The sequence below is a fragment of the Drosophila novamexicana genome, unplaced genomic scaffold (assembly GCF_003285875.2).
Source record: "Drosophila novamexicana strain 15010-1031.04,08,12 unplaced genomic scaffold, DnovRS2.1 tig00004549-arrow-arrow-pilon, whole genome shotgun sequence".
NCBI classification, from domain to species: domain Eukaryota; kingdom Metazoa; phylum Arthropoda; class Insecta; order Diptera; family Drosophilidae; genus Drosophila; species Drosophila novamexicana.
The window spans coordinates 1,429,067-1,453,194 of NW_020825047.1; the positions used below are offsets into that span (position 1 = coordinate 1,429,067).

General features: G+C 45.1%; 5 protein-coding genes across 7 annotated transcripts; 2 read left to right on the top strand and 3 right to left on the bottom strand.

Annotated features, from left to right (window-relative positions):
• Nucleotides 1-855: 855 nt before the first annotated feature.
• Nucleotides 856-3,805, bottom strand: LOC115769262 (transmembrane 9 superfamily member 4). Its single transcript, XM_030713972.1, has 6 exons — nucleotides 3,577-3,805; nucleotides 2,195-3,417; nucleotides 1,902-2,129; nucleotides 1,658-1,841; nucleotides 1,460-1,598; nucleotides 856-1,401 (listed from the first exon to the last, which is right to left on the bottom strand). The coding sequence occupies exons 1-6, from the start codon at nucleotides 3,580-3,582 to the stop codon at nucleotides 1,301-1,303; spliced, it is 1,881 nt and encodes a 626-aa protein (XP_030569832.1). The 5' UTR covers nucleotides 3,583-3,805; the 3' UTR covers nucleotides 856-1,300.
• Nucleotides 3,806-4,002: 197 nt separating this feature from the next.
• On the top strand, nucleotides 4,003-11,449 carry LOC115769261 (rho guanine nucleotide exchange factor 18). Its single transcript, XM_030713971.1, has 2 exons — nucleotides 4,003-5,414; nucleotides 6,425-11,449. Exons 1-2 carry the CDS (start codon nucleotides 4,604-4,606, stop codon nucleotides 9,727-9,729), a joined length of 4,116 nt encoding a protein of 1,371 aa, XP_030569831.1. The 5' UTR covers nucleotides 4,003-4,603; the 3' UTR covers nucleotides 9,730-11,449.
• A 276-nt stretch (nucleotides 11,450-11,725) lies between these two features.
• On the bottom strand, nucleotides 11,726-16,966 carry LOC115769296 (DNA topoisomerase 3-alpha). 2 transcript variants are annotated; one of them, XM_030714024.1, is made up of 5 exons: nucleotides 16,883-16,966; nucleotides 16,190-16,823; nucleotides 15,675-16,136; nucleotides 12,420-15,182; nucleotides 11,726-12,360 (listed from the first exon to the last, which is right to left on the bottom strand). In XM_030714024.1, the coding sequence occupies exons 1-5, from the start codon at nucleotides 16,961-16,963 to the stop codon at nucleotides 12,215-12,217; spliced, it is 4,086 nt and encodes a 1,361-aa protein (XP_030569884.1). In that variant the 5' UTR covers nucleotides 16,964-16,966; the 3' UTR covers nucleotides 11,726-12,214. The 2 variants fall into 2 exon arrangements, with proteins under 2 accessions (XP_030569884.1, XP_030569883.1); XM_030714023.1 differs by having other exon boundaries at nucleotides 11,726-12,363.
• Nucleotides 16,967-18,078: 1,112 nt separating this feature from the next.
• Nucleotides 18,079-22,666, bottom strand: LOC115769163 (zinc finger protein swm). Of its 2 annotated transcripts, none has more exons than XM_030713859.1 (6): nucleotides 22,573-22,666; nucleotides 21,736-22,028; nucleotides 21,151-21,616; nucleotides 18,694-21,087; nucleotides 18,504-18,632; nucleotides 18,079-18,446 (listed from the first exon to the last, which is right to left on the bottom strand). In XM_030713859.1, the coding sequence occupies exons 2-6, from the start codon at nucleotides 21,792-21,794 to the stop codon at nucleotides 18,210-18,212; spliced, it is 3,285 nt and encodes a 1,094-aa protein (XP_030569719.1). In that variant the 5' UTR covers nucleotides 21,795-22,028; nucleotides 22,573-22,666; the 3' UTR covers nucleotides 18,079-18,209. The 2 variants fall into 2 exon arrangements, with proteins under 2 accessions (XP_030569719.1, XP_030569721.1); XM_030713861.1 differs by lacking the exon at nucleotides 22,573-22,666 and adding an exon at nucleotides 22,224-22,325.
• A 138-nt stretch (nucleotides 22,667-22,804) lies between these two features.
• LOC115769164 (cytoplasmic tRNA 2-thiolation protein 2) lies at nucleotides 22,805-24,121 on the top strand. The gene has a single exon (XM_030713862.1). It carries the CDS (start codon nucleotides 22,869-22,871, stop codon nucleotides 24,069-24,071), a length of 1,203 nt encoding a protein of 400 aa, XP_030569722.1. The 5' UTR covers nucleotides 22,805-22,868; the 3' UTR covers nucleotides 24,072-24,121.
• Nucleotides 24,122-24,128: the final 7 nt, after the last annotated feature.

A 24,128-nucleotide genomic window follows, 5' to 3' on the forward strand; every position in this document is an offset into this window, starting at 1 on the left:
CCCAAGATACGTTTTTTATCTGAAACATCACGTGGCTGTAAATGAAAATATTATATTTTTAATTAAATTATGAATCCACTTAAATAAATCGCGACTTACTTTATAATAATCATCGAAAAATCGAATGCCAATTACAAGTTGAAAGCCGACAACTCTCAGGAAAAATAATCTAATCAGTTTCAACATTATATGAACAGTTCTTAATGGATTGTTCAAGTAAAATTGCTAATCAAACCTACTCGGGCTGTTCAATGTAACTGTTTAAATATGCTGCGCAAAGCTTCTATATATCTGAACAGAAAGGCGCAGTTCTTGGAAAACAGTCTATAACAACTGCACATCTGGCAGCCCAACTTTTGATTATAGCCTCAACATTTTATTGTTGATTTCCAGCTGTTAATATCACTTTAACAATAGTGGGAAAAATTCAAATCACTCCTAGATAATCTGCATTATTTTCCTTAAAAAAGTAAAAGTGTCAAATATCTAAAATATTACTAAATAACAATCAACAAAAATTCCCCCCAGGATAAGACAACTACCTTTAATTGCGCGACTTTGACATTGCGCTGTTCTTTAAAACACGAAAACTAATTACCTAATTACCTAATACCTGTTCAACGACCAAGGGAAAAATCCTCAAATGTACCGTAGATCGTGACATTCCAAGTTATAAACGCTTTGGCGTCCCAGTAAGAACTGATAATGGTAAGCAGACGAGTGTAAATAGTGGAATGTTACGCTAATTTCAATAGCACATAAACAAATATTAACCAGCGCTTTAAACTAACCTAATTATTAATGCTTATTCGCAGCACTTAGTTAACAAATCGCAGTAAAATAAATGTACTTTAATCACTTGGTCGCAATCTATACTTAGCTTAGATTTATTAGATTTCTTGGTTTTATGTTTTAGCTTAGATTAGGTTCTCGTTTTTTTTTTTTTTTTTTTTTTACAATACATATTTAAATTAGGCATTTCTATAATGTACCCTACGCAATGCACTCGCACTTTGAGCGACGCCCAACCAAACTCTTAATTAAGTTTCTGAATCGGTGTTTTGTCGGTAATTAAAGCGCATCAGCAGGCAAAAAGGAAACTTATAGCAGACTTAGTTAAGAGTTGAGAGCTAAATAGCTTAAACAAGATTTTACACATGGCCTTTTGCGGACTGCTAGGCGTTCTTTCTATATATATATATAAATATTTATATTATACGCAATAAGTATTACGATCAAATGATATTGCAGGGATAGTTTGGTGTACAGCATAGTGTGCCAGTGTGATGTCTCTTAGGTATTAATCAATTTTCACGGCACCATAGATTTTCAGTATGAATATATAGGCAGCAAAGAAGCCGATGGAGCCGGTCAACAGCCAGAATGTTAGCACCATGAGACCTAAAAAGGAATATTTATTATTTAAACACGCCTTTTAGTTGCCCACTTCGTCGCGCACCTGTGTAGCCCAAGTAAAGTAGCGTGGGTATAAATTCTGTAATCTCCAGCTTGGTAAAGAAGTAAAATATGCTATAGAATAGCACATACACAGCCGAGCCACCGGAGACGATAAAGCTGCGCCACCACCAACGATAATCCTGCGTAGATGAAGCGTTAACCAATCATGATTTAATTAAAGTATTGTATATAGCATTACCTCGCCGCACAGCTGAAAATATGTCATGACAATCGATATTTGACCGCAGCTAACAACCAGAATACAAAAGACTAAAAACAGAAATCCAAACAAATAATAAAACTGATTTTGCCAAATGGCTGTAAAGACAAAGAAAAGCTCAATAAAAACGGCGCCAAAGGGCAATATGCCAGCCATAAGGGTGCTGTGGAAAGAAAGACATGGTTAAGCATCGCTGCAACTAATTAAGGAGCAGCTAACCCACCTCAAAGCGGCATTCATGTACCAGTGCTGAGCGGGCACCTGACGTGGTATCATGTTGGTGCGCACTGGATGCTGATACGGCTGCTTGCGATAGCCTAGGTAGAAGCCCAGGTATACCAGGGGCACAGAGATGCCGAACCATAGCAATAGCAGCGATATCATTGTGGTAAAAGGCACAGCGCCGCTCGAGGACTTGTCCCAAATGAAGAAGTTCAATATGAAGCCAGTGCTGTAATGAAAATTGAAAGCCTTAATAAAAAACAATTTGCAATCACATTGAGGCATCAAACTCACCCGAAGACAATGCCAGGATAGAGCGTGGCTGTTAGGAAGGCGGCGCGCTTCCACTCACGCCCCTTCATCGTCTTGTAGAGCCGCGCAGCATAGTAGCCCGCAATGGTGCCCATAAAGACATACATAAAAATGCCTGAGGTCATTAGAGCGCCGCGTGAGGAGGGAGAGAGCATGCCCAGCATTGCAAAGAATATGGTAATCATGGACATGAAAAAGATTTGAATGCCACTGCCAATTATAGCGGAAAACAGGCGCGTATTTTTGGGCGGACGAAAGACGTCGCCATGCACCAGTTTCCAGCCGGTCTCCTCCAGCGTATCCTCGATGTTATCATCCGTGTTATATCGTGCAATGTCGCGCCTCAATGTGCGTATCATAATCATGGTGAGTATGCCCGACAAGAAGAAGACGACTACCAGCGAATTGATAATGCTAAACCAATGGATCTGCACATCACGCATGCCCAAATAAATATCCCAGCGTGAGGCCCAGCTAACCTTGGACTCCTTCCATACGACAGAGTACGTGAAATACAGCTGAGTTTCGCCCGAAGGATTAACCACCTGTGGACTCGGGCTATCCGGAAAATTGCAGCTATCGCCCTCAAACTTGATCTCCTTATTGCTAACAGAACCAGTTATCACCTCAAAGCCAACGACGCGATATTTATCCTTAGTATACATGTGATAGGAGAGTATGAATTTAAGATGATTGTTGATGTACATTTTGTCGCCATCCACTTGGCCCAATCGGTAACCATGCTCATAGGTAACTTCGGCGGGATTATTGACATTAACAATGCGCGTCGCCACCGGTAAATTGTCCACCAGCAAATGCACAAAATACTCGTGTTGTATGCGCTCAGCGACCATGGACGAATCCTCTTTGCTCCAGGTCATGGGCAAATCCTTCTTATTGCACAGAAGCTTGCAATTGATGTTCTCTGCCATTTGGACCTCGTACGGTGTATTGACAATGCGATCGCCACGCAGCACCTCGCCCAAATTCTCCGACTTGAAAATGAGTGTGCCATTCTTAGGATAACAGAAGCGCAGCGAATAATACTGATACGGCAGCTGTGTCCGGCTACTGGTCATTTTTACCGCTTTCACATCGATTTTTTGGCCACGCACAAACTCAACGGGCGCCACACCGGGCACATAAAAGCAATCGACAATGACGACAACGCTGCTACTGGCAAGCAGCGCCAACATCACCGTCCACTACAAAAAAAAAAAAAAAGAAAGAAAATGAGAACATAAACAAATGCGATGAGAAACAATTGATTGCGTGTCTCTTTTGCCAACGTTTCGTTATCGGCAACTAGCAGCTCACTGCACTAAGTACTTGCTTTTTCTGCTGCAGTATGGCGCCAGACTTACCTGCATGGCTGTATGCGGGTTAAAAGCCTAAATGATATCCACTAAATGTAGTTATAACTAAAAATTTGCCAATTTATAACTAGTTTATAAAAAAAAAATATATTCTCTATTCTTATTGCCTCCTCTAGCTTGCAATCGTCGTCCGCTCAGTGTTGCGCAAGGCTCGAATGTTGTATTGTTCAATAACATTTGTAGTCTGGTATTTTTTCTGTTAATGTCAATTCAGCAGCTGCAAAATTCAAATTCAAGCTTCATAAGTAAATAAATGTATTACTTTAGTTGCATGATTATAGCTTTATAAAATAAGGAATTGGTGCTTGTAAAAAAAATGTAAAATTTTGATACATTAATATTGATATTTTGACGAAAGCTATGCAATAAATGCTATTTTTAATAACAGATAGGCAATATGTTAAATTACGAGCTGCAGCGAACTAATTGAACAGCCATTTGGCACTAGTTCGTTCCATTTAGTTCATTTAGTTTAACGAGTCGTTTGAGCGAACCTATTCCAAGCGATTCGATACAAGCAAAAAATATGTGTCTCAAATAGTGTTTAATGCAAATCTCATTAAGTTTTAGCTTCTTTTAGTTTTGAATATTGAAAGCAAACCCTTAACGGTTTGCTCAATTGCTGTGTGTGTTTGCCAGCTCAAAATATTTCACCTGCGTCTACGCTTACTGTGCACTGCTGTTTTTTGTTGTTGTTTGTTCCACTTGTTTCGTGTATTTGTGTGCAAGGACGTTGCTGGGACGCTGTTTACGTTGTGCTCGTCCTTGCTGGTGAAGGCGCAACAATTAGAACGCCCAACAAGGCGGGTGAGTCGGTATGTGTGTGTGCGTGGGAAAATCAATAATAGTCGAAAAACAAGAACTGCATACCTTGTTTGTGTGTGCGTGTAGATATGCGTCTGTGTGTGAACAGTTGTAGGTGTTGCGTACTAAACTTTCTTTTTCTACGAATAGCCACAAGCAAAGCAGTCAAAAAATACCAAAAATAAAAATACCAAAACTATAACTTCGTATTATGGAAAATACGCACAATGCTACAGTCGCCTCCAACGCCGCTGCCACAACAGCCGCCAGCAGCAGCACCGCCGACGACAATGACAGCGATAATGATGTGGTCACCGATTTTTTAAACTCCAATTGCAACAGTAACGGCGTCGCCGATGTGTCTGCGCCTCCACCGGTACCACTCCCTTCCATTACAAATGGTGCCACAGCCAAAATATTGAGCCCTGCCCCGCGCGTTACCGTGGAGAGCCAAAATTATTGCATACCCGTTATAAATGCACCTGCAGCAGCTGTTCTGCCCTGTAATAATAACAACAATAGCAATAGCAACAATACGCACCACCACCCCAACAACAACAACATGATACCCACGATCAATGTGACACCCCACAGCCCTGCGTCGGCCTCTAAGTACAATAACATATTCGAGGACACACTGAGCCAACTGCAAAACATACGTGAAACGGTGCAGCAAATGAAAAACTCCTCCAGCCAGCATCAACAAGATGGTCTGGCCAACAATTATGGATTGCTCAATGCGGCCATACTTAGCGCCTCACTGCCCGATCTCAGTAATGTGGGCGCTTGCGCCGCTGGCGGCATCGGCGGCAGCAATGCTGGCGTCATGTGGTCAGCGGCACCACAACAATGTCTGCTACTGCACACGGATCGCCGCAAGTCTTGGACGGCCGTGGACGATGCCAATGCCGCGGGCGATTGCACCAACAAGAGCGTCAGCCTCTCGAGTCTTGACAGCGAGGAGCAGGAAACCATACGCGTCACCGAACAGCGTCGGCGCTCAGCGCGAAACAGCACGGGTGGTGAGTAATTTCATAGGCTGGGATCTCCCAGACCCCCTGGGACCTCCCCTCTTCAGACTTTCAGACTTTTATTCGGATTTTGCTAGTTTATTTCTGTAAGTGAACATTAACACAGTATATTGGAAAATTATTGTATACATCACTTATGTTCTTCATCTAATCCGCTTTAAAATAATTTCCAAGTATTTCGAAGGAATCCACCGAGGGGTGGAAAAGGAGGTTTTAATATGATAGAATGTGGAATCCACAAGCTGAAAATGGACGGGATGGCATTGAACGGGCAATGCCGGATGATACTGGGTGACAATAGAATTTCTATAATTGGTTCCGTGTGGGTTGGTTTTGTGGTGCCATAAAACTGAATACAATATAAGTATAAGTAAGAAAAATGCGACTGGCATATGCTGTGTAGATGCATCGACTGTTGAAGGTCGTCTGATGATCCCAATGGACAGGTATTTTCTGTGGCTAGCAATATCGAGTGATATTTTACCATTAACCAGGTGGGATTATAAAGAATAATGTCAACAGCCGGCTTTCCACTTAGAACCAAGAAGTTCAAAACTTAATTGGATAAAATGTATAATTTCATAAAAATGTATATAATGTCACAGACACACCATGAAGAAATAAACATGTTAGCAAAATTTGATTAAATATAGCCAAAACTCACTGTCCAGCTCTATACACAATAATGTCTTGAAATCCGTCGTGTTTTAGGCAGTGCATAGACAGCGTTTAGACATGTATTCACATTTCTGACATGCTAAATAATCTTTAGGTTTTCACACGGAGCAAACGCTTGGCATGCGCTAATATGCCGCAGTAGTCGACGTTTTTAGTAGGGCTAGTTTCGATTACGATAAGAAGTTCCGCAAGAACCGCGCGGGGCGTGTTATCAGTGCCCCGTAACGAAGTCCAAGAATAAGTTGCGCATACCTTAGTAAACTATTTAAGTTGGTTTTCATTTAGCTTTTCTAACTGTTTTCCTTTTTACATTTTCCCCGCAGGCATTTCAACGCACTCGCTGAACGAGGCGGAGCTGGCGCGAGATTTTGAGCGAATTGCCGCAAAGAGGAGTCTGGCCACGGAAATAATCAGCCGGATACCGTTGCAGAAAAGCATCTCGACGTCGTCGATTATTGCCAAGGAGGACATTAAGGCCATAGCTCGCCATCTCACAGATAGCGAAGATGAGAATCAGAGTCTGTTACGTTCGCATGCCAAGATCGAGGTCTACGATCACGTAGAGAAGCGACCCAAGCGCGGCTCCCTGTTCTTTCGCAAAAAGAAGCCCAAGGCCAAGACGAAGTCATTGGTGGGTGGTGTCCAACTAATCGACATGGATGCGCATCTCGAACGCAAGAAACTGACATCGGGTCAGGACTATTGCGATGGCTCTGAGGCGCTGCAACAGCATCAACAGCACCAACTGCTAGAGCAGGAGGATCAACAGCCGCTCATACGCGCCGCCGAGCTGCAGTTTCTCAATGAGCCGCCCATTGAGGCGCAGGATTTGGGTGCCGATCCAGCTTTAGGCATTGTGCTGCAGGAGCCCGACTCCTGGACACCCAATGTGCCCAAGGAGCAGCTGAAAACGCTTAAGGAGCTACAAATCAAGCGTCAGGAGCATATCTACGAATTCATCATGACCGAGAAGCATCACTGCCAGACGCTGATTGTTATGCGTAAAGTCTTTGTGGAGAGTCTGGAGCGGCATTTTCCGGCACTCAATACGCACAGCATGTTCCCGCGCCTGCAGCAGTTGACCGAGCTGCACACTTGTTTTTTACGCCAGCTGCGCCAGAAACAGCGCGAACATCTGCTGGTGGACAGCATTGCAGACATACTGCTGGAGTTCTTCTCGCTGGAACAGGCGCAATGCCTGCGCTTGGCCTATGGCGAATTCTGTGCTAATCATCGCACCGCCCTGGAACAGTTCAAGCAGTGCCTGTCGGAGCCCAGTTTTGCCGAATGGTATAAGCATTGCCTGCAGAATCCTTTGCTCAAAAAGAAGGGCATACCGGAGTGCATATTGTTTGTGACTCAGCGGCTTACCAAATATCCGTTGCTGATTGAACCACTGCTCAAGAGCGCACGGGATAATAAACTGGAGACGGACAAGTTGCAGCATGCCTTGAATCTGGTTAAATCGTTACTGGTCGACGTGGATGCTTGTGTGGCGGAAAAAGAGCTGCGTGAGCGACAGCTGGAGATTTATGGGCGCGTTGATGCCAAATCGTTTGCTATATATAAAAATAAACCCTTTCGCAAAACTGAACTGGGCGTGGAGTCGCGACGTCGCCTTAAATTCGATGGGCTGGCCACGCTGATGCAGGGTCGCGCCAAGACCCAACTGGTCTTGGTTGTGGTGCTTACGGACTGTCTGTGCTTTCTCAGCGAAAACTCGGCGCATAACAAATACACATTCTTTACGCCCGAGCATAAGGCGGGCGTGGTGCCGCTACAGAAGTTATTAATACGCGAAAAAGCGGGCACCGAATCGCGCGGTATTTATATAATCAGCTCCAATCCCGATTTTCCGGAAATGTATGAGCTCAAGGTGCAAACTCCAAAGGATAAACAAACCTGGATACAGAGCATCCGGCAAGCGGTGCTCGATTGTCCCGCCACGGATATTATTGAAGCGGAGGCTCTCACCGCCGAGGAGAAGCTGCGCATTGGCGTCAACAAACGCGAGACCATTGAGAAGATGCGTCAAAAGGACATCGAACAGGCGCTGCTTCTGGAAGAAAAGCTGTTGCTTCAGTTCAATCTGCTAAAGCAACAACAACCGTTTGGGGATCTCAATATGGCCAATATGAATGGAAGCGCAGCCAATTTCTTGGCCGCCTTTGGCTCCTACAAGGAATTGGTCAATACAGACTGCGACACCACGGAGCTTTGGCGTCGCGTGCTCAACACCGTGCAGGATATTAGCCAGCTGGCGGCGAGCATCTATAGCGCCGCAACGGGCCTGCCCGTCTCGCGCACCGTCAGCAGCGTGGGTGAGAAACAGAGCGTGCTCTATGCCTCACCCACGCTGCCAAAGCGCGCCGAAACCTTTGCCGGTTTCGATGAGAAGCGTGGCAAACTGGGCCGCGATGCCAAACTGACGCCGCGACTGCAGGAACTGGAGGAGAAGCGTGAGCTGAAAACTCAAACGCCCACAGAAACGCCATCGCCACAGCTGCAATTGCAGCTGCATGCAAGTACGCTGCCCGCCAACAGCAAGGAGCATAACTATGCGGTGCTGCAGGTCTCGCATCATTTGCACACGCTCCTCTGCATCATCTCGCAGCAGATGACTTGCATACAGAGTCTGCAACTGCAGCTTGCCCTGTATCGCGAATCGCCGCGGAATAGCAGCAGCGGTGGTGGCGGCGGCGGCGGCAGCAGTGGTGGTGGTGGCAGCGGCGCCTCTGCCTATACGCACAAGGATCAGCTGGAGGAGCTGCGAAATTTGCAGGATAAACTGCAAGAGGAGAAAACCGCCTGGCTGCGTCAAAAGCAACAGCAAATGGACGAACTAGCCGAGATGCGTGCCCAGCAGCTAAATCTGCAGCAGCAGATCAAGGCCGAGCAGGAGGATGTGCGTCAGCAGCGCGAGCAGCTATATCGCAAAATGGAGCTCCTGTCCAGTCAGGGTCTGTTGCTATCGCCCAGCACGCCGTTGCCAACGCTATCGCCAGCGCTGGCACCCGTGGCAGTGCCCGAGGATGCACACGAGCTGGACACGCCCACCGGATCAGCGGGCGGCACATCAACTGCCTCCACAATTGATCGACGCAAGGAGAAGTGGCTTAGCGGCAGCTCCAATTGCAAAACTCCGCCGGTGCATTTGCTGAGTGCCAACAATGCGCCCAAGGCGAATTCAACGCTGGTCAAACAAAAGCTGCCCATGAAGCTGTCTTCATTGTCCTCCGGTGCGCGTGTGGACAAATCCGCCAGCTTCAACAATAGCTCCAATAGTGTCGCCTCGCCAGCTGCAGCCTCTAGTTCCAGCGGCGGGGTGCAGCAATTGTTTCCACTCAAACTGGCCGATAAGCAGCGTCAAATGGCCACGCCCACGCCCGCGCCGCAACATGCGCGCACCGGAAGCTCACCGGCCATCATACAACAAGCCACAACGCCTGTCGCTGCGAATTTAACGCCAAATGCGGCTGCTCACTACGCAGGACAGCAGCGTCTGGGGCAAACGCCAACAAGCAGCCGCAATGCGCATGTATCAACAGCGCGCGGCACAGCTACTCCTTTGGCCAACTCCGGGCAGGCTCCACGCGCCAAACCCGAGGAGGAGGAGATTTACTTCTGACGCAAATTCACGAAAGAGGTCGAAATATAAAGCCCAAAAATAACATTCCAATTGCAGCTCAAAATATGGTATAATTTGTCAAAAAACTAGTTATTTCACTTACCCAATCAATTCCCACGGCTTGTTTCGGTTTTCAGTGTTCCGCGTACGTTCCATTCCAGTATTTCACGCGTGCGAATAAGATAAAGAATTAATCAACATCGAGGATGATTTTAAATGAAAACTCCTTCAGTATGCGTTTGAATATTCGCTTTCCTTTCTGCTCTGTCGATTTTGTGTTTCGTTTCAGTATGAGAGACTATGAGAATGATTAGATATGTTATATTCAAAAGTCCAAATTTAGTTAAAGGATATCAGTCCGTTCAGTACAATTTTCAATTGTATGCATTTATGAAACTGTGTGTTTTATTAGTCTTTCATTAGTATTCTATATAACAGAGAGAGAGTTAACTTTAAAATGTCTGCAAATATTTTTCTAATCAGCGAGCGTTAAATATGAAATGTGAAAAAAATACTTAATTTCAAGAGTCTTTTCCTAACAATGCGGAATGAAAACCCTATAAGAGATTTTTTTAGACTCGGACAATATAATAATAATTATCATTTCAAAAATAAGTTTTATTAACATATCTTCAAAAATTAGAGATTAAGATTAAGCATAGAAACGGAGAGCAGAAAAAATCGAATCAGTTCTTCCTAATGCTTATATAAATAAAATAATTATTTTATTTTTACAAAATGCATGGCAATATTAATATATCATATGCTGGAATCATAATTGGGATTTTTTTTTTAAAAGGTAAGACCAAAGTCAAAAAATAAAAGAAAGATAGTCTTTTTCTTCGAAAGTATCCACATAAATAACTTTATTAATATGAGAACCAAAACATGCCCGAAAAAAATATATATTTTCCATTGTATATGTATATATTTTTATTATAAAATCCCTTTAAATCTTGGCAAATTATACCAGTAACCAAGCATCTCAAAGCGCGCAGTCTACTCGTCTGTTGAGTGCTCGTCCATTAAGTTAAGTAACCCCAAGTCTGTGTTTACCAATAATATGTACTTAAAACGTTCCAATATTTTCAACTAAGCATCTCAAAACCTTGCTCTGGAAAGTTTTTATAACTTAAATGTATACAAAAAACTGTTTAAACTATATATGAACGTTGGGTCTAAAAAAACTTTGAGCATTTCCTAACAAAAACTTGTCAAACTGTTTTTTAATGTGTTCTAAAATGTGTTTTAAAACTGTCAAATGCATTTCTTTTATCGTTTTTAACTACTTCAATTTTAATAATAATCACAAGTAATTGATACTTAAATGCTCTTAACGTAAACCTAACTATTTATTCACTCGATGTATTTATGCTTATATTTTCATAAAAGCTTATGAATTTTATTTCAACTAACTTCAAAATGCAATTTAAAAATGTATTAAAAAATAAACAAACAAGCTCTAGATGTTAGAAACCGATAACTGAAACGAGTATGTATGTAAAAAAAAAAACATATAGTCGCGTCTCCATACAAAAATTAGTTTTTTTTAAGCCTATATACAGATTATATATACAAAATCGATATGTATACATAACCTTATAATAAGTAACTGGACTTAGATGAGCTATATACTGTTTAATATTTACAAAAACATGTCAGGCACCAAAAGGTCTTAAATATTATTTCAAAAATATTTTTCTTTATTGTTTAAAAATATACAACTATAAATATATATACAATAATACATTTATGTAAACCTTAAAATAGTTTTGATTTTTATTTTTAATGTTCAACTTTGTAGTTAAATAACAAATTTTTTGATATAAAATACAGAGAACGTTCGCAAGCTGAACAAATTTAGAACTTCCAAAAGATCAACATTCGGAAAATATTTATGAGTATACACAAAAAAATTAAATACAAACTAAAAAAGAAAATAAACTTTCAAATTCTTAAAATGAAAATATTTCAAATAATAAAGAAAAAACCTTTAAAACTTACGAGATTAAAAATTAGAATTTCTTTTTAGAATATTCAATTAACAATTGTTTATCAAATGTCAATTCTAAGCATTTATAGTTTTCTAGCATTCACTGTGTAGATTTAAATTTTTCCAGATATATTTACAATCATTTGTGACAAATTTAATATCATGATTTGAAATATGAGGCATTTTATTTACAAATTACATAGGGCCTGTTCAACGAGTGTTAGGCAGTATATGGCTAATTTAATGCTTTGCTCTCTTCAAGATCTTCAACAATTAGAGCTTTAAATATTTGTTTGTTAAGTATGGATCAATTTTCGATATATATAAATCGTATATACAGAATGTGTACCTTAACTGTGCGAGTGTGTATGTTACATATCCATTTTTTTGCGCTATGCAGCTATATACATAACCGATGTCTGTTGCTTGCTCCAATAAATGTTTAAAATTAAATTGAATATAATTACCGAGGTAATTGTTTTTATGTTTTGATCAGTAGTCAAAATCGGCTTTTCGCGGACACTTTTGGCGCGTGTGTCCTTCGGCGCGGCACAGGCCACAGCGACGCGTGCGACTGCCAGCGGGAGCGCTGGCGGCCGTGCTTGTCTTGGCGTTGTCCCTCGATGCATTCGAGCTGCCTGCTAATTGGATAGAGAGTATTAAATAGTCGTAGTCATCAATTGGATCCAATGCTCACCTTGTTGCTCAATTGTATCGCCCCACTGAAAGAAGCCGCAGGACTTTTCGCGCGTTTCACACGCATAGAAGGGTCGTCCTTGATTGGGCCCATCTTTGCGCACGGTCAGACTTTTGGCTGGTTTGCCGCAGTTGCAATTTACGGCGCCGGGCTGCATGGGTTTGGTGACAGTCACAGTGCTGCTGCCATTGGAGCGTACAATGGTGCCACCACCACGTTGATTGCTTCGAGAACTGGCCGCTGACATGTTGTTGCTGCTGCCCCACGCTGGCTGAACGGCACCTGTGACAGCGCTTGTGCCCCAACTAGAGGAGTTGTTGTTGTGGTTGCTGTTGCGGGCATTTGATGCCTGGGAACTGTCATTTCCTTGCTGTGCCGCTGGCTTTGTGACCCAACTTGAAGCATAGTTGCTATGGGATTCTTGAGAATTTCTAGCGCTTCGTTGCGTAGTCTCTTTTTTGCCCCAAGAATTATTTTCCTGCGAGTTCCCTGTTCCTTGCTGGACAGCTGCTTTTGTGCCCCATGAACTGGTATGCTGCGAGTCGCCTGTTCCTTGCTGTGAAGCTCTTCTTGTGCCCCAACTAGAGGAGGTGCTGCCACTGCCCCATGTATTAGCTTCCAATGTGCCGTCCGTACCTTGCTGAGCAGCTGCTTTTGTGCCCCATGAACTGGTCTGCTGCGAGGTGCCTGCGCCCAGCTGGCCGGATCCTCCTGTACCCCAACTTAAGTGGTCGGTTTCCCGAGATTTTCCTTTGTTTTGTTGCCCTGCGGCCTCTGTGCCCCAACTGGTTGTGCTACTGCCGGCACCCCATCCACTGTTCATCCTCGCTCCTGCAGCTCCTCGAGTACCCCAATCGCTTTCTGCCATGGCGCCTGCTGTAGGGGCTTGTTCATCTGCCCACTGAAAGAATTTGCACTCATTGGGCTTAGGGCATTTATAATAAAGTCTGCCATGGTTGGGTCCATCTTTACGCACAGTTTGCTGACGCCCCGGCAGATGACAGCCGCTGCAAAGCACCACAGGAGCAGCAGAATCTGTAGGAACAATATTTTCAATCAATCGCGGCCGCTTCGCCGTTGGCTGCGCCTCCGCAGCAGCACGCGCCTGCCTGCCCCAAAGCATTGGCTGTTCTTCGGCCTCGTACGCTTTGCGCATCCATTGCGTCAGGCTGGTGTCTAAGTTATCTGTTGTCGGAGCTGTTGGTTGGTTATTGCTGTCGCCAGCTTCCAGAAGCGCCTCAAAATCTGCATCATCGTCGGCAGCAAAGACGGCCGCAATGTCTGCATCAAGTTGTGGAGTTGGAGCGGCACCTGATTCGGCCATGGCTGCAGCAGCTAGTAGTTGCTCGTCGAAGCCATCGTTGCTGTCGAAGAAGCCATCCAGGCTGGCAGTGTGCTGGTTGGTACTGGTGGTGTAGTTTCTAATGCCGCCTGTTGTTGCTGGAGCGGTCGTGCGCTTGGTTTTGGTTGCCTTTCGCGGGCCTGTGGTTGTTTCATTTGAGGTTTTATTGTTGCGCTTCGGTTTAGCTGGCTTTTGAGTTCCTGAATTGGATGCAGTGCCCCAGGAGCTGCCGTCGCTGCCACCTGGAGGACCACGTGGACCAGAACCGCCGCCACCTGGAGGGCCGCGTGGACCAGAACCGCCGCCACCTCCTCCTGGACCACGATCAGATCCACCGCCACCACCTCCCCCTCCACCTGGTCCGCCGCCTGAACCCGGCGCATGCCCCACGATGCCGCCCACGCGCTTTACCTGATCCAGATTAATGTTGAAGGTGCTCCTAAAGAGCTCATCACAGCGCAAACAATTCTTGTACCAGCCATGTGGCGCATTAAATAGGCCACGATAGTAGGCACTGCTTAAGCGAAACTTGAGCATGTGGTATCCCTCACCACAGCTGGGACAGCACTCGTCGAGCACGCTGTACTCCTTGCACTCCTCGGGCAGCCAAATAACATTCTTACAGTCGGGAAAATTAAAGCAACCTATGAAAAAACTCGTCTGATTCTTCTTGGGCTTGAGCACCAGAGGCGCCAATTCGCATTTGGGACATTGGCAGAGTTCGCGCGGCATGTTGATCGATTGCTCCTGCGATGCATCACTTGTTGCCGCCGCCGCCGGAGTTTCATTAATCCGTTGCGCTATCTTTGCATCCATGGCTGTGATTTTTTCCATAATCTGTTGATAGGCCTGCTTATATTTGGCTATTTGCTCTCGCAGCACCAGCTTGGGGTCCTTTTCGCCTAGGCAAATGCGTTTAAGATCCGCTTCAAATTCAGCACGCAGCAGCGGCTTCGCCAAAGCCAATTCCATGGCATCATAGCCCTCGTACAGGCCCATGCCAATAACGCCCGGCACCAAGGCGCCCTTGTCCACAACGCCTATATATCCACGCTCCTTGATGGTATTTATGTGCTCCGCATGAGTGGCATCTGTGCCAATGCCATGTTTCTCCATCAGCGCTATGAGATCCGCTTCGGTAAGCAGCGGCGGCGCCGTTGTTGCGCCCTCGTGCAACACAATCTCTGTGGGCTCAAAACGCTGGCCCTGCTCATAGTTGTGTATCTGCTTGGCGCTCCACTTGTCATACACATAGACATCCAGATAGTTTCGCTCGTGTATGACCAGCCCATTGGCGCTGAACTTCTCTCCGGCAATGTCTATATTAACAATTGTCTCCGAGCCGACGGCATCCTTGCTGACGCAGGCGAGAAAGTGACGCACGACTAGCTCATAGACGCGTGCCTCGTTGCCCTGGAGATCTGCGAGTAGAGTTTTAACATTAAGGCAACTATTAGCTTGGTTTTCTCCGTGCAAATAATGGTCTCTTAAATTTAAAATAAGTTTTACGGCCTTTTTCGGAACGGCCATGTGAACTTTTCAATATTGGGGCATCGCGAATACATTAATTTTTTACAAAATCGAAAGTAAACTTCCTAAAACACTTTTCCGTCCATTTTCCGACCTTAAGGCTGAATAATCCATAGCTGATATTTATAGTATTTATTATTATATTATTATTATATTTTATTATATTATTTTTATATTATATTATATTATTATTATTATTATATTATATATTATTGATCGTAAGCAGTCGACCTTATGAAGCCTTTGTACATTCAACCTTAAATCTCATCTTTTACCCAGATGATTTCTCCGAAAAGTTTGAAACTCAAAATTTGCACATTAAATCAGTCATCCATCATCAGAACAAATAGTTAAATAGATTACCTTTACAGCGTTAAACTTACTTGTTACCATCTTAGTGGGGTGTATGGGGGGATGCGCCTGATCGGATTTGTTGCCATTCCGCGGATTTGGTCCCCATTCCAGCACACGTTGTGCGAATGCGCCCCACGCCTCGTGGCCAGATTGCTGCTCAACGAGTGGCGCCAGTTCGAATTCTTTGGAGAATTGATTGGTCTCTGTGCGTGGGTAGCTAATAAAACCCTTGCTATATAGCTTTTCTGCTATGGTCATGGTCTCTTTGGCGGATAGCTTTAGTTTGCGTGAGCCCAACTTTTCCATTTCCACGGTATCCAGCGGTGTGGGTCGCCACTTGTGCTTAGGCTTAACTGTTACGCTCTCTACGGTTGCACGCGGCTCTGGCTCAGCGAGGCAGAGCAGGAAATAGTTTTCGCAGGCCTCCTTGTCAAACAAACGATTACGCGCCCAATTAAACTCCACCGTCAAATCCTCAATGGTGTGCAGCACTGCAAGAGTAATGCATTAGCAACGTCATCTTAAGTTTATGCTAAACAGTTACCCCTGATTTTCCAGAAGGGCTCGGAGACAAATGCTTCGATCTCCTTGTAGCGTTCGGCCACAAAGCCCAACGTGGGTATCTGGCAGCTGCCATACGAAATGAGCTTGTCTGCAATCTTCTCAGGAAACAGACGTTGCAGGCGCAACGTTTGGAAACGTGTAATTGCCGCGCCCGTGCGCAGATCCAGTTCCGAGCGCACATCCACCGCATCACTTTGGCGTTTATCTGGCTGTCCCAGCTGCTGCAAGGCGCGGCGCACTGCAGTCGTCGTAATCTCCGAGAAACTTGCACGATACACCGTCAAATTGGGTTTAATAGCCCTGCATACATCAATAATCTCATAGCCAATGTTCTCGCCCTCGCGATCACAATCCGTCCAGATGATCAGGCCCTGACAGCCACGTACCTCGCGCTCCAGTGTCCGCTTAATGGGCTCATAGTTCTCACCGATGCTTTTGCGTATGGGCGCATCGAAAAGCGAACGTGGATCCACATTGCGCCAGTTGCGGTACGAGACGAGAAACTCCAATTGCATCAAATGACCCGACACAGATGTCATAACCATTTTGGCATTGCGACCGCGCACCTGTGCCTCGAAATCGTACACTTTATTGTACACAGAGTAGCCTTCGCGCTAAAATTATTATTTATAAACCAATGTGCAATCCAATATATAATAAACTAGTTGCTTACCCGATGCGCGGATCCATTTGATAGGAGCCCGGCAATCGTTTTGGCCGCATCATTCTTTTCGGCCACATTTAGAAACTTCATGTCCTTTGATAGCTTAGAGTAGTGACGCGCATATTTGGCTAACCGTAAGCATTTTATTGGGCTAAAAAGCATTTAAAAACATTCCAAGAGAAAAACCCATGAATTCCCGCCACAATAATTATTTTTCATAGAGATGAGTGCTATGCACGATGAAGTCGATAGAACTCTCCTTTCAGCACTACACATTGTCTATCGACAAGCTAGGCATGTAGGAAACACGAACTATCGATATCCTGGTTAGTGGTTTATCGTTGGATTCAACTTATCGGATTCTCAATGGGGGCTTGATTGAAGAAATTCATGCTAATAGAATTTTGTATACCCTTAAATATTGGCAAAAGTGGCTCATAAAAAAGCCTTATTAAATTAGCATGACCATTTGAGCGGAAATCTGAGACCTTCCCATTTCTGCGTGTCAAATGCCACTTTGAAACGAAACAAGTTTTCTGTTTTATGTGAAATTAATAGCAAATACGAAACTATTTACTTTATTTATTATACTCTCTCTATAACTTGCTTTTGTATTCACGTTGCTGTTTTTTGTTTTAACTTTGATTTGCTTTTACCATTTTTTTTGTTTAGTAATTTTTTGCTTTTTTGTTTTTTGTTTTATCTGAACATAAGGATAGCGGGAAAAGTATGTAAATACAAAGTACCTAATATAAGGATGCTTAATCAATGCATTTGTTTTGCATTTGTAACGCATAGTTGTGTAGTTGTTGTTTCTGTTCTAATTTTGTTGTTGTTTGTTATTGATGTTATATACGGCTCTTGTTAATTGTGGACTATATATAGGCGCTTAGCTAATTGCACTCGTTGACCGAATGCAATGTACATATACATTTATAACTTATATATTCCGTAAATATTAGTAATATTAAGAGCGTTTCTTTTAATTTAAGACGTATATCGATTATTAGCTCTTGGATTAGAAATGGAGCTACCAACAGTTGCAAATTTCCAGTGTGTGTGTGTGTTGTTTGTTGGTGTGTGGCGGCCAGCCTTTTAGTTTAAAATATGGTACATAACATTAGCATATTTTTTTTTAGTTTTTTTTTTGTTTTTGTATACAGTTAACGATGTTTGCCTTGCATGCATACATATTTAGATATATATCTATATATATATGTGTACGTGCACGTTTTGGATATAGAATAACAACAAATAGAAATACAATTAATGCTTTTCTAACGATTATGAGCCGCATGGAGATAACCAGCCACTAGGAGCAGCGCATGGCGTTACATCAACGACGCCAGGAACGATCCTCAGACTCTTCGTCCTCCTCCTCATCCTCGAGCCGCAGCTCTGGCAGTGTATCGCTGCCCAGCACAGATTCGCTCTCGCTGACCGATGAATGCAACAGTTGCTTGGGATTGTCCAGTTTATCGCCAGCCGGAGAGGCCAACGCTGCCGGCGATTTATCAGCCGGTGCGCCCATGGGCACAGCGGCAGGCGCCGCCACCACGGGTGCCCAGGATATCTGCAATTGCAATGATCATGCTTATCGAAAACAATCTGAGACTTGATTTGGGCTCACCTGCAACCGTTTGTCTTTGTACATTTTGCCGCGGAGCACCGCTTGCTCGGCATTTAGACGCGTAGCATAGGAGAGTATCAGCTGGGGAATCTCACGGTCCACATCGTGCTTCGATATTTCGCCGAAATGCTGCAAGATCAAACAACTTATTAAGTGGGCTTTAATTGGAATGGGTTTTTCGATTGCTCACCTTAAAGTGACCCAGCACAAAATCGGCTTCCTCGGCTGCAAAGCCGGTGACCACAATCGCTTTTGTTCGTCGATCTACACGCGTGGAGCCTTCAGGATATGTGGCACGTTTGCGTGCACCACCACCGGGCAACTTGGCACCACCGCCAGACAATGAGCCACCACCAGCTGTGGCTGAGAGCGTGCGCTGCAGCTCCTCTAGACGTTTCTGTATGGCCGTTGTATCATTGCCTTCCTGCTGCTGGGCAATCAGCTCCAGTTCCATGTCGAGCAGTTCCTTCTTTTGTTGCTCTTTGGTTTTTTTAACGGGCAGCGTTTGTTGTTGTTGTTGCTGCTGTTGTTGTTGTTGGATTTGCGCCTGCAGCTGATCCTGATCGGCGTGCACATCCTTGCGAAGCTTATCAATTGTCGCCTGTAGTACTTTGATCGTTTCCAGCGTCGGCGCACGCTGCACATCCTGTTGATCCATGCGTTCGACTAGTTCAAGCGCCGTTTTCATTTGTTTCACATAGCTCTGGAGTAGTTCTTGCTTGCGCTTACGCAGCCCATTTGCCAGCTGATGCATTGCCTTCTGCTGTTCTTCTTGTTTTTTGCGTATGCTCGCCGCATTTGCCGCCGGCGTTAGCGCCCGCACGCCACCGTTTGCTGCCGCATTGGGTGTGGCATTTGTATTGAGCTTTAGACGCATGGATGCGGGCGCTGCTGTGCTGGCAAGCGCCTGTTCCGTTGTGGGCACTGCCAAAGCATTATTCGAGCTGCCCGATTCGCCAAGGGGTTGGGTCTGATTGGTATTATTGCTGTTGTTGGTAATCTTGGCGCTGTCCGCATTCGGCGTCGGCACCGCGGGCACATTATGCAAGTGATATTGACTCTTGCGATTCACATTCGAGTTGCCCGCCTCATTGTTGTTGTTGTTGTTGTTACTATTGCTGTTGTTGTCGTTGTGCCAGAAGACTTTGATGAAGCGATTATTGAGTACCGCCTCGGTGCTGCGGTAGGCTACATTCGCCTCCGCATGCGTGGAGAACGTGACAATGGCCGCCTCGGGATCACCCTCATATGACACTTGGATATTGACAATTTTACCAAATTTAGCAAAATGATTGTTCAGATGCGCTATTGTATTTAGGCCACGCGGCACTTTGCGCAGCTCCAGGGAGCTATTGTGCTGCTGCATATTCGGATTGACACGCGGTCCAAGGCGACTATTGATTGGCACCTTGCGCATCTTGCTGGGCACATCAGCTATGGCCACGCTATCCTCCAGCTCAAAGCGCCGTTTGCCCATCTCAGCGGCCATGCCACCACCTCCGGCACCTCCAGCGCCGCCATCCATTACGGGTATAGGTATGAGTTGACGCTGTAGGGGTGTTGTCACGGCTGTAGGATTAAAGGGAAATGGCATCATTGGCGGTGGTGCGGGCACTTGTGGCGCTTGGCCAGGCTGTCGTGCGTAATCAGCGGGATTGGGTACACCCAGGGGCGCACATGCACGCACATTGCCACTGAACGGATTAATGTTGTTTGGGCCAGCCTGGGGCGGTACTGGCAACGCCTGTTGATTAACTGGGCCTGCGGCAGGCACGCCCGGCACACCGGCTGGTCCACCGCGTGCCCAAATCTCAGGCGCATCTGGATTGTACTCGCGCATGGACATCATTAGCGCTGAATTGTTAATGCCCTCAAAGACTACTGGATTAATGCCATGATCCCAGGGACATGTCTCGCCACGCACACAATAGCCTTTCTCATCGAAGTCGCGGCAACGTTGACGAACCATTGCAGCCACTGGATGCGTTACAGGCACCGGCACAGGCGCTGACGCTGCCACTGAGGCTGATGAGCTGGCAGCTGGTTCTATGTTGTTGCTGCGACGAGCATTGCGCGATTCTGGCGATATTGAGCGACTGCGCGGCGAGTGGCGACCCTTGTTGCCGCCAAAGCGCTGATTGCGCTCATCCACGTTGTTGTTATTGTTGCTGTTGTTGTTGCCAATGCGGCGCCTGTCAAAAGTGTTATTGTTGTTGTTGCGTCTGTGCCGCTGCTCACTGGCACCGCCCGGTGGCGATTTATTGCGAAACTGTCTCTGGCTCTTTTCGCGCTCATTGATGCGACGATCCCGCGAACGCGAGCGCCTAAACGAGCGATCATTGGATCGTGAACGGGAACGCGAACGGGAACGCAATGAGGCACGACGCCGGCGACTGTCACGCGGCTGATTTTCCTTGTCGGCGGCATAGGCGCCACTACCAGCTGGACCGCTGCTGCGCAGTGGCGGGCTAGCGCTGCGCACAAAACCCGCAGCGCTGACGCCACCTCCACCACCGCTGCTGCTGTGATGATGATGCACTAGCTGCTGCTGATGCTGCTGGCTGTGAGAGTCTTTGGTTTTGTGCTGTAAGCATTAAACAATTTATTGAGGGAGAGTGTTTGTTAGAGTGAAGAGAGCTTTACTTACATCGAAGGCTGTCTTGGTGCTGTGTGTTCCCGTTGCGTTGGCATCTGTGGCGATTGAGGCACTGCCGCCGGCGCTAGACGTTTCCGTAGCGGTCTCCTTGCTGTTGTTATCGCTAGTTATTTGCTGTTGATTGCTATCTGGTTTTATCACAATATCTTTTGGCGCAGGTGGCGGTGGCGGCGATGAATTGGCAGCCAACACAGCCTCAATATCGGCCACAACATCCAAATCATGTTCCAGCTCCAGTTCCGCAATGCCCGACGTTGCCGCTGGCATTGGAGCGGGCATCGTTAGATATTCCTCGCTGGCAATGGCATCGAATAGACGATCAACAAAACGTGTCGTCTCCTCGGAGAGAAACACATCCAATTGCTCAATCATGATGCGCTTGAGATCCTTATCCGATTTGTCTTTTTTCAGCAACGCAATTACGTAGCGCGCCAAAGCCGAGGAATCAGCATCGCAGCTATAAAATGACAATTAAAATAAAACAAAAAAAAAAAAAAAAATGTATATTTTTAATATATTTAATTTTATACCGAGTAGCTATCGAAGTCAATCGTTAGTGAAGAGTCAATTACTTACAGTGGCTCGAGCACAACGCTCAGCCAATCCTTGAGCTTATCCGAGTTTTCCAATATCATTTTATTGAATGGCCCCAAATGTTGTATGCCTTGTGCTTGCGTTGGTCTGCGTGCTGCTCTGCGTTTTATTTGTAATCGTTTTAGGGGGCCCAAAAATATACTTATTTTTAATATGACCTCTGCCTCACTCTGCTCACTTTTTCACTCGCTGTCTCTCTCTGCCCGCCACAAAGGCTGTGCGGTTGCTGCGAGTTAACTGCACTATACACTATATGTACAATGTTAGCTAGAATGCTGAAAAACACAAGCAAAAACAGTTATTAACACTGGCTACTTGCAGAGTTGCTGTTCATGTTAATTGAAATTTTCGGTCAATTAAACTCAACGAAAGTGCTTTGTATTTTAAATCGCTTATCACACACGTTGTTTGCCAGCGTTTTAGTTGTTGTTATTATTGTATTAGCACCAAAAGGGCATTAGCATGCATACCTTTAAGTAGGCTGGGCACAATTTATATTTATGAATATTTTTTTACTTGATTTTCGTAGACTTCAAAATATTGATGTAAACTTTGTAGTGACTGACAGCTGGCTTGAACGTACATACAGTCCACCTCACCACTATGGCAGCCACTCGTTTGTGTATGTTCCAATAAGAAAGTTTCTCGATTTTGCTACCCGATACTTTTGCTTGCGTACTACAGCACACACACACAAACTCATGGGCACACAAATTTACATTTGCACGCACACATGTGAAGGGAGCAGCCAAAATTTTGCGCTCAAATTTGGGACATTTTATCAACTCTTTTCTATAAATTAACACTTTGTACACATACCTTATGCACTAAATTAACCTTATGCAATAGTTTTGTATAACAAATTACGGTTTTAAATAGTTATTTTTATATTTTTCACTGCACTTTATTGCTGGGCGCAAGGTTGCTTGCTAGAAAAGTTGGCTGCATATCGCAATCTAAGACGATACATAAAGCTATCGAAATCCATAACATCCCTGTGCACAGCCCTAATAACGATATGTCTTATCGGTTCACATATCATCACTAATTCTTAACACACACAGTTTGTTGTAAGGGTTAGTTTATATTTCGTTATTTGCTGAAATTTAGATTTAATGTGTAGCATTGGCGAAGATGATTTTGGTGACGAAGGCGCAACGCATGCTATGCTGCCTGGTTCCTCAATAGTGGGCACTGTTATTACTGCAGGCAGCTGCAACAAGTGCGGTCTCAACTCGTTGGAGCTGTACAAATTGAACTTTCGTGCCGCTGAATGCCATGAATGTTTCCTCAGCTATGCCAGGCACAAATTTCGTGCGGCATTGGGGGCGGCAAAGGCGCTGCCACGCAATGCTGAGGTTCTACTTTTGGTAGACGGTAGCGCCGAGTCTTTAGTTCTGCTGGACATGTTACACTTTGCGCAAACGCAAAACACTTTCAAGCGGCTGCACTGCAGCGCACGTGTGCTTCACATAGATGATCGATCATCGCCGTCCGCGAATGATCCTTTATCAATGCTAAACGAACTGCGTAAACGTTATGCGCCATTTGAGTTCTATGCGATACAGCTGGGTGCAGAGGTCCACAGCTTGCAGCTGCTCAAGGATTACAGTGCCTCTCGGTTAGACTCAACTGATAACAAATTGCGCAGCTTGACAGCTCGGCAGGATTATGTACGGCAGCAGCGCAAACGTCTCATAAGCGCCGTTGCCCTCCAGCTACAGTGCACTCATGTTTTTGAGCCTATCATAAGCTCCAGCCTGGCTGCACAGCTGTTAACATCTGTGGCATTGGGGCGCGGCGGTAGCGTTGCTTTGGATGTGGCTTTGCTGGACGATCGCCTGCAGGGCGCCGTCACGCTTCTGCGTCCCTTGAAGGACCTCAACGAACAGGAAGTGCAGTTCTATATTAAAGCCCAGCAGCTGAAACCGTTTCGGTCAGATGAATCTAGTCAGTTGTCCGATGCTAGTCTCCAAAATCTGACAAGTGCGTTTGTGGCAAATCTGCAATTGAATTATGCATCCACAGTGTCTACGGTTTTTCGCACGGGCGATAAAATTGCCGCCAAGCGTCAACCAATTGAAGAGGGAAACTCGACTTGTGCGCTGTGCCAATCTGATCTGGATTCTGGGCTCTCCGACACTTTGCTAGCGATTGAATATTCGCGCGCCGTCTCCGAAATGGGCGTTGCACTGCAACAGCAGGATAATATGGAGGCCCTGGAACAGCGCGCCAGGCAGCGTTTAAACTCAATGGAGGATTTGTGTCACGCCTGCCGCAATATACAAGCTGAGCTTACTAATGGTAGCTTAATTTAGTCCAAATTGATTAATTATATTTACATACATTTTTAAATATCCCTTTTATACATTATT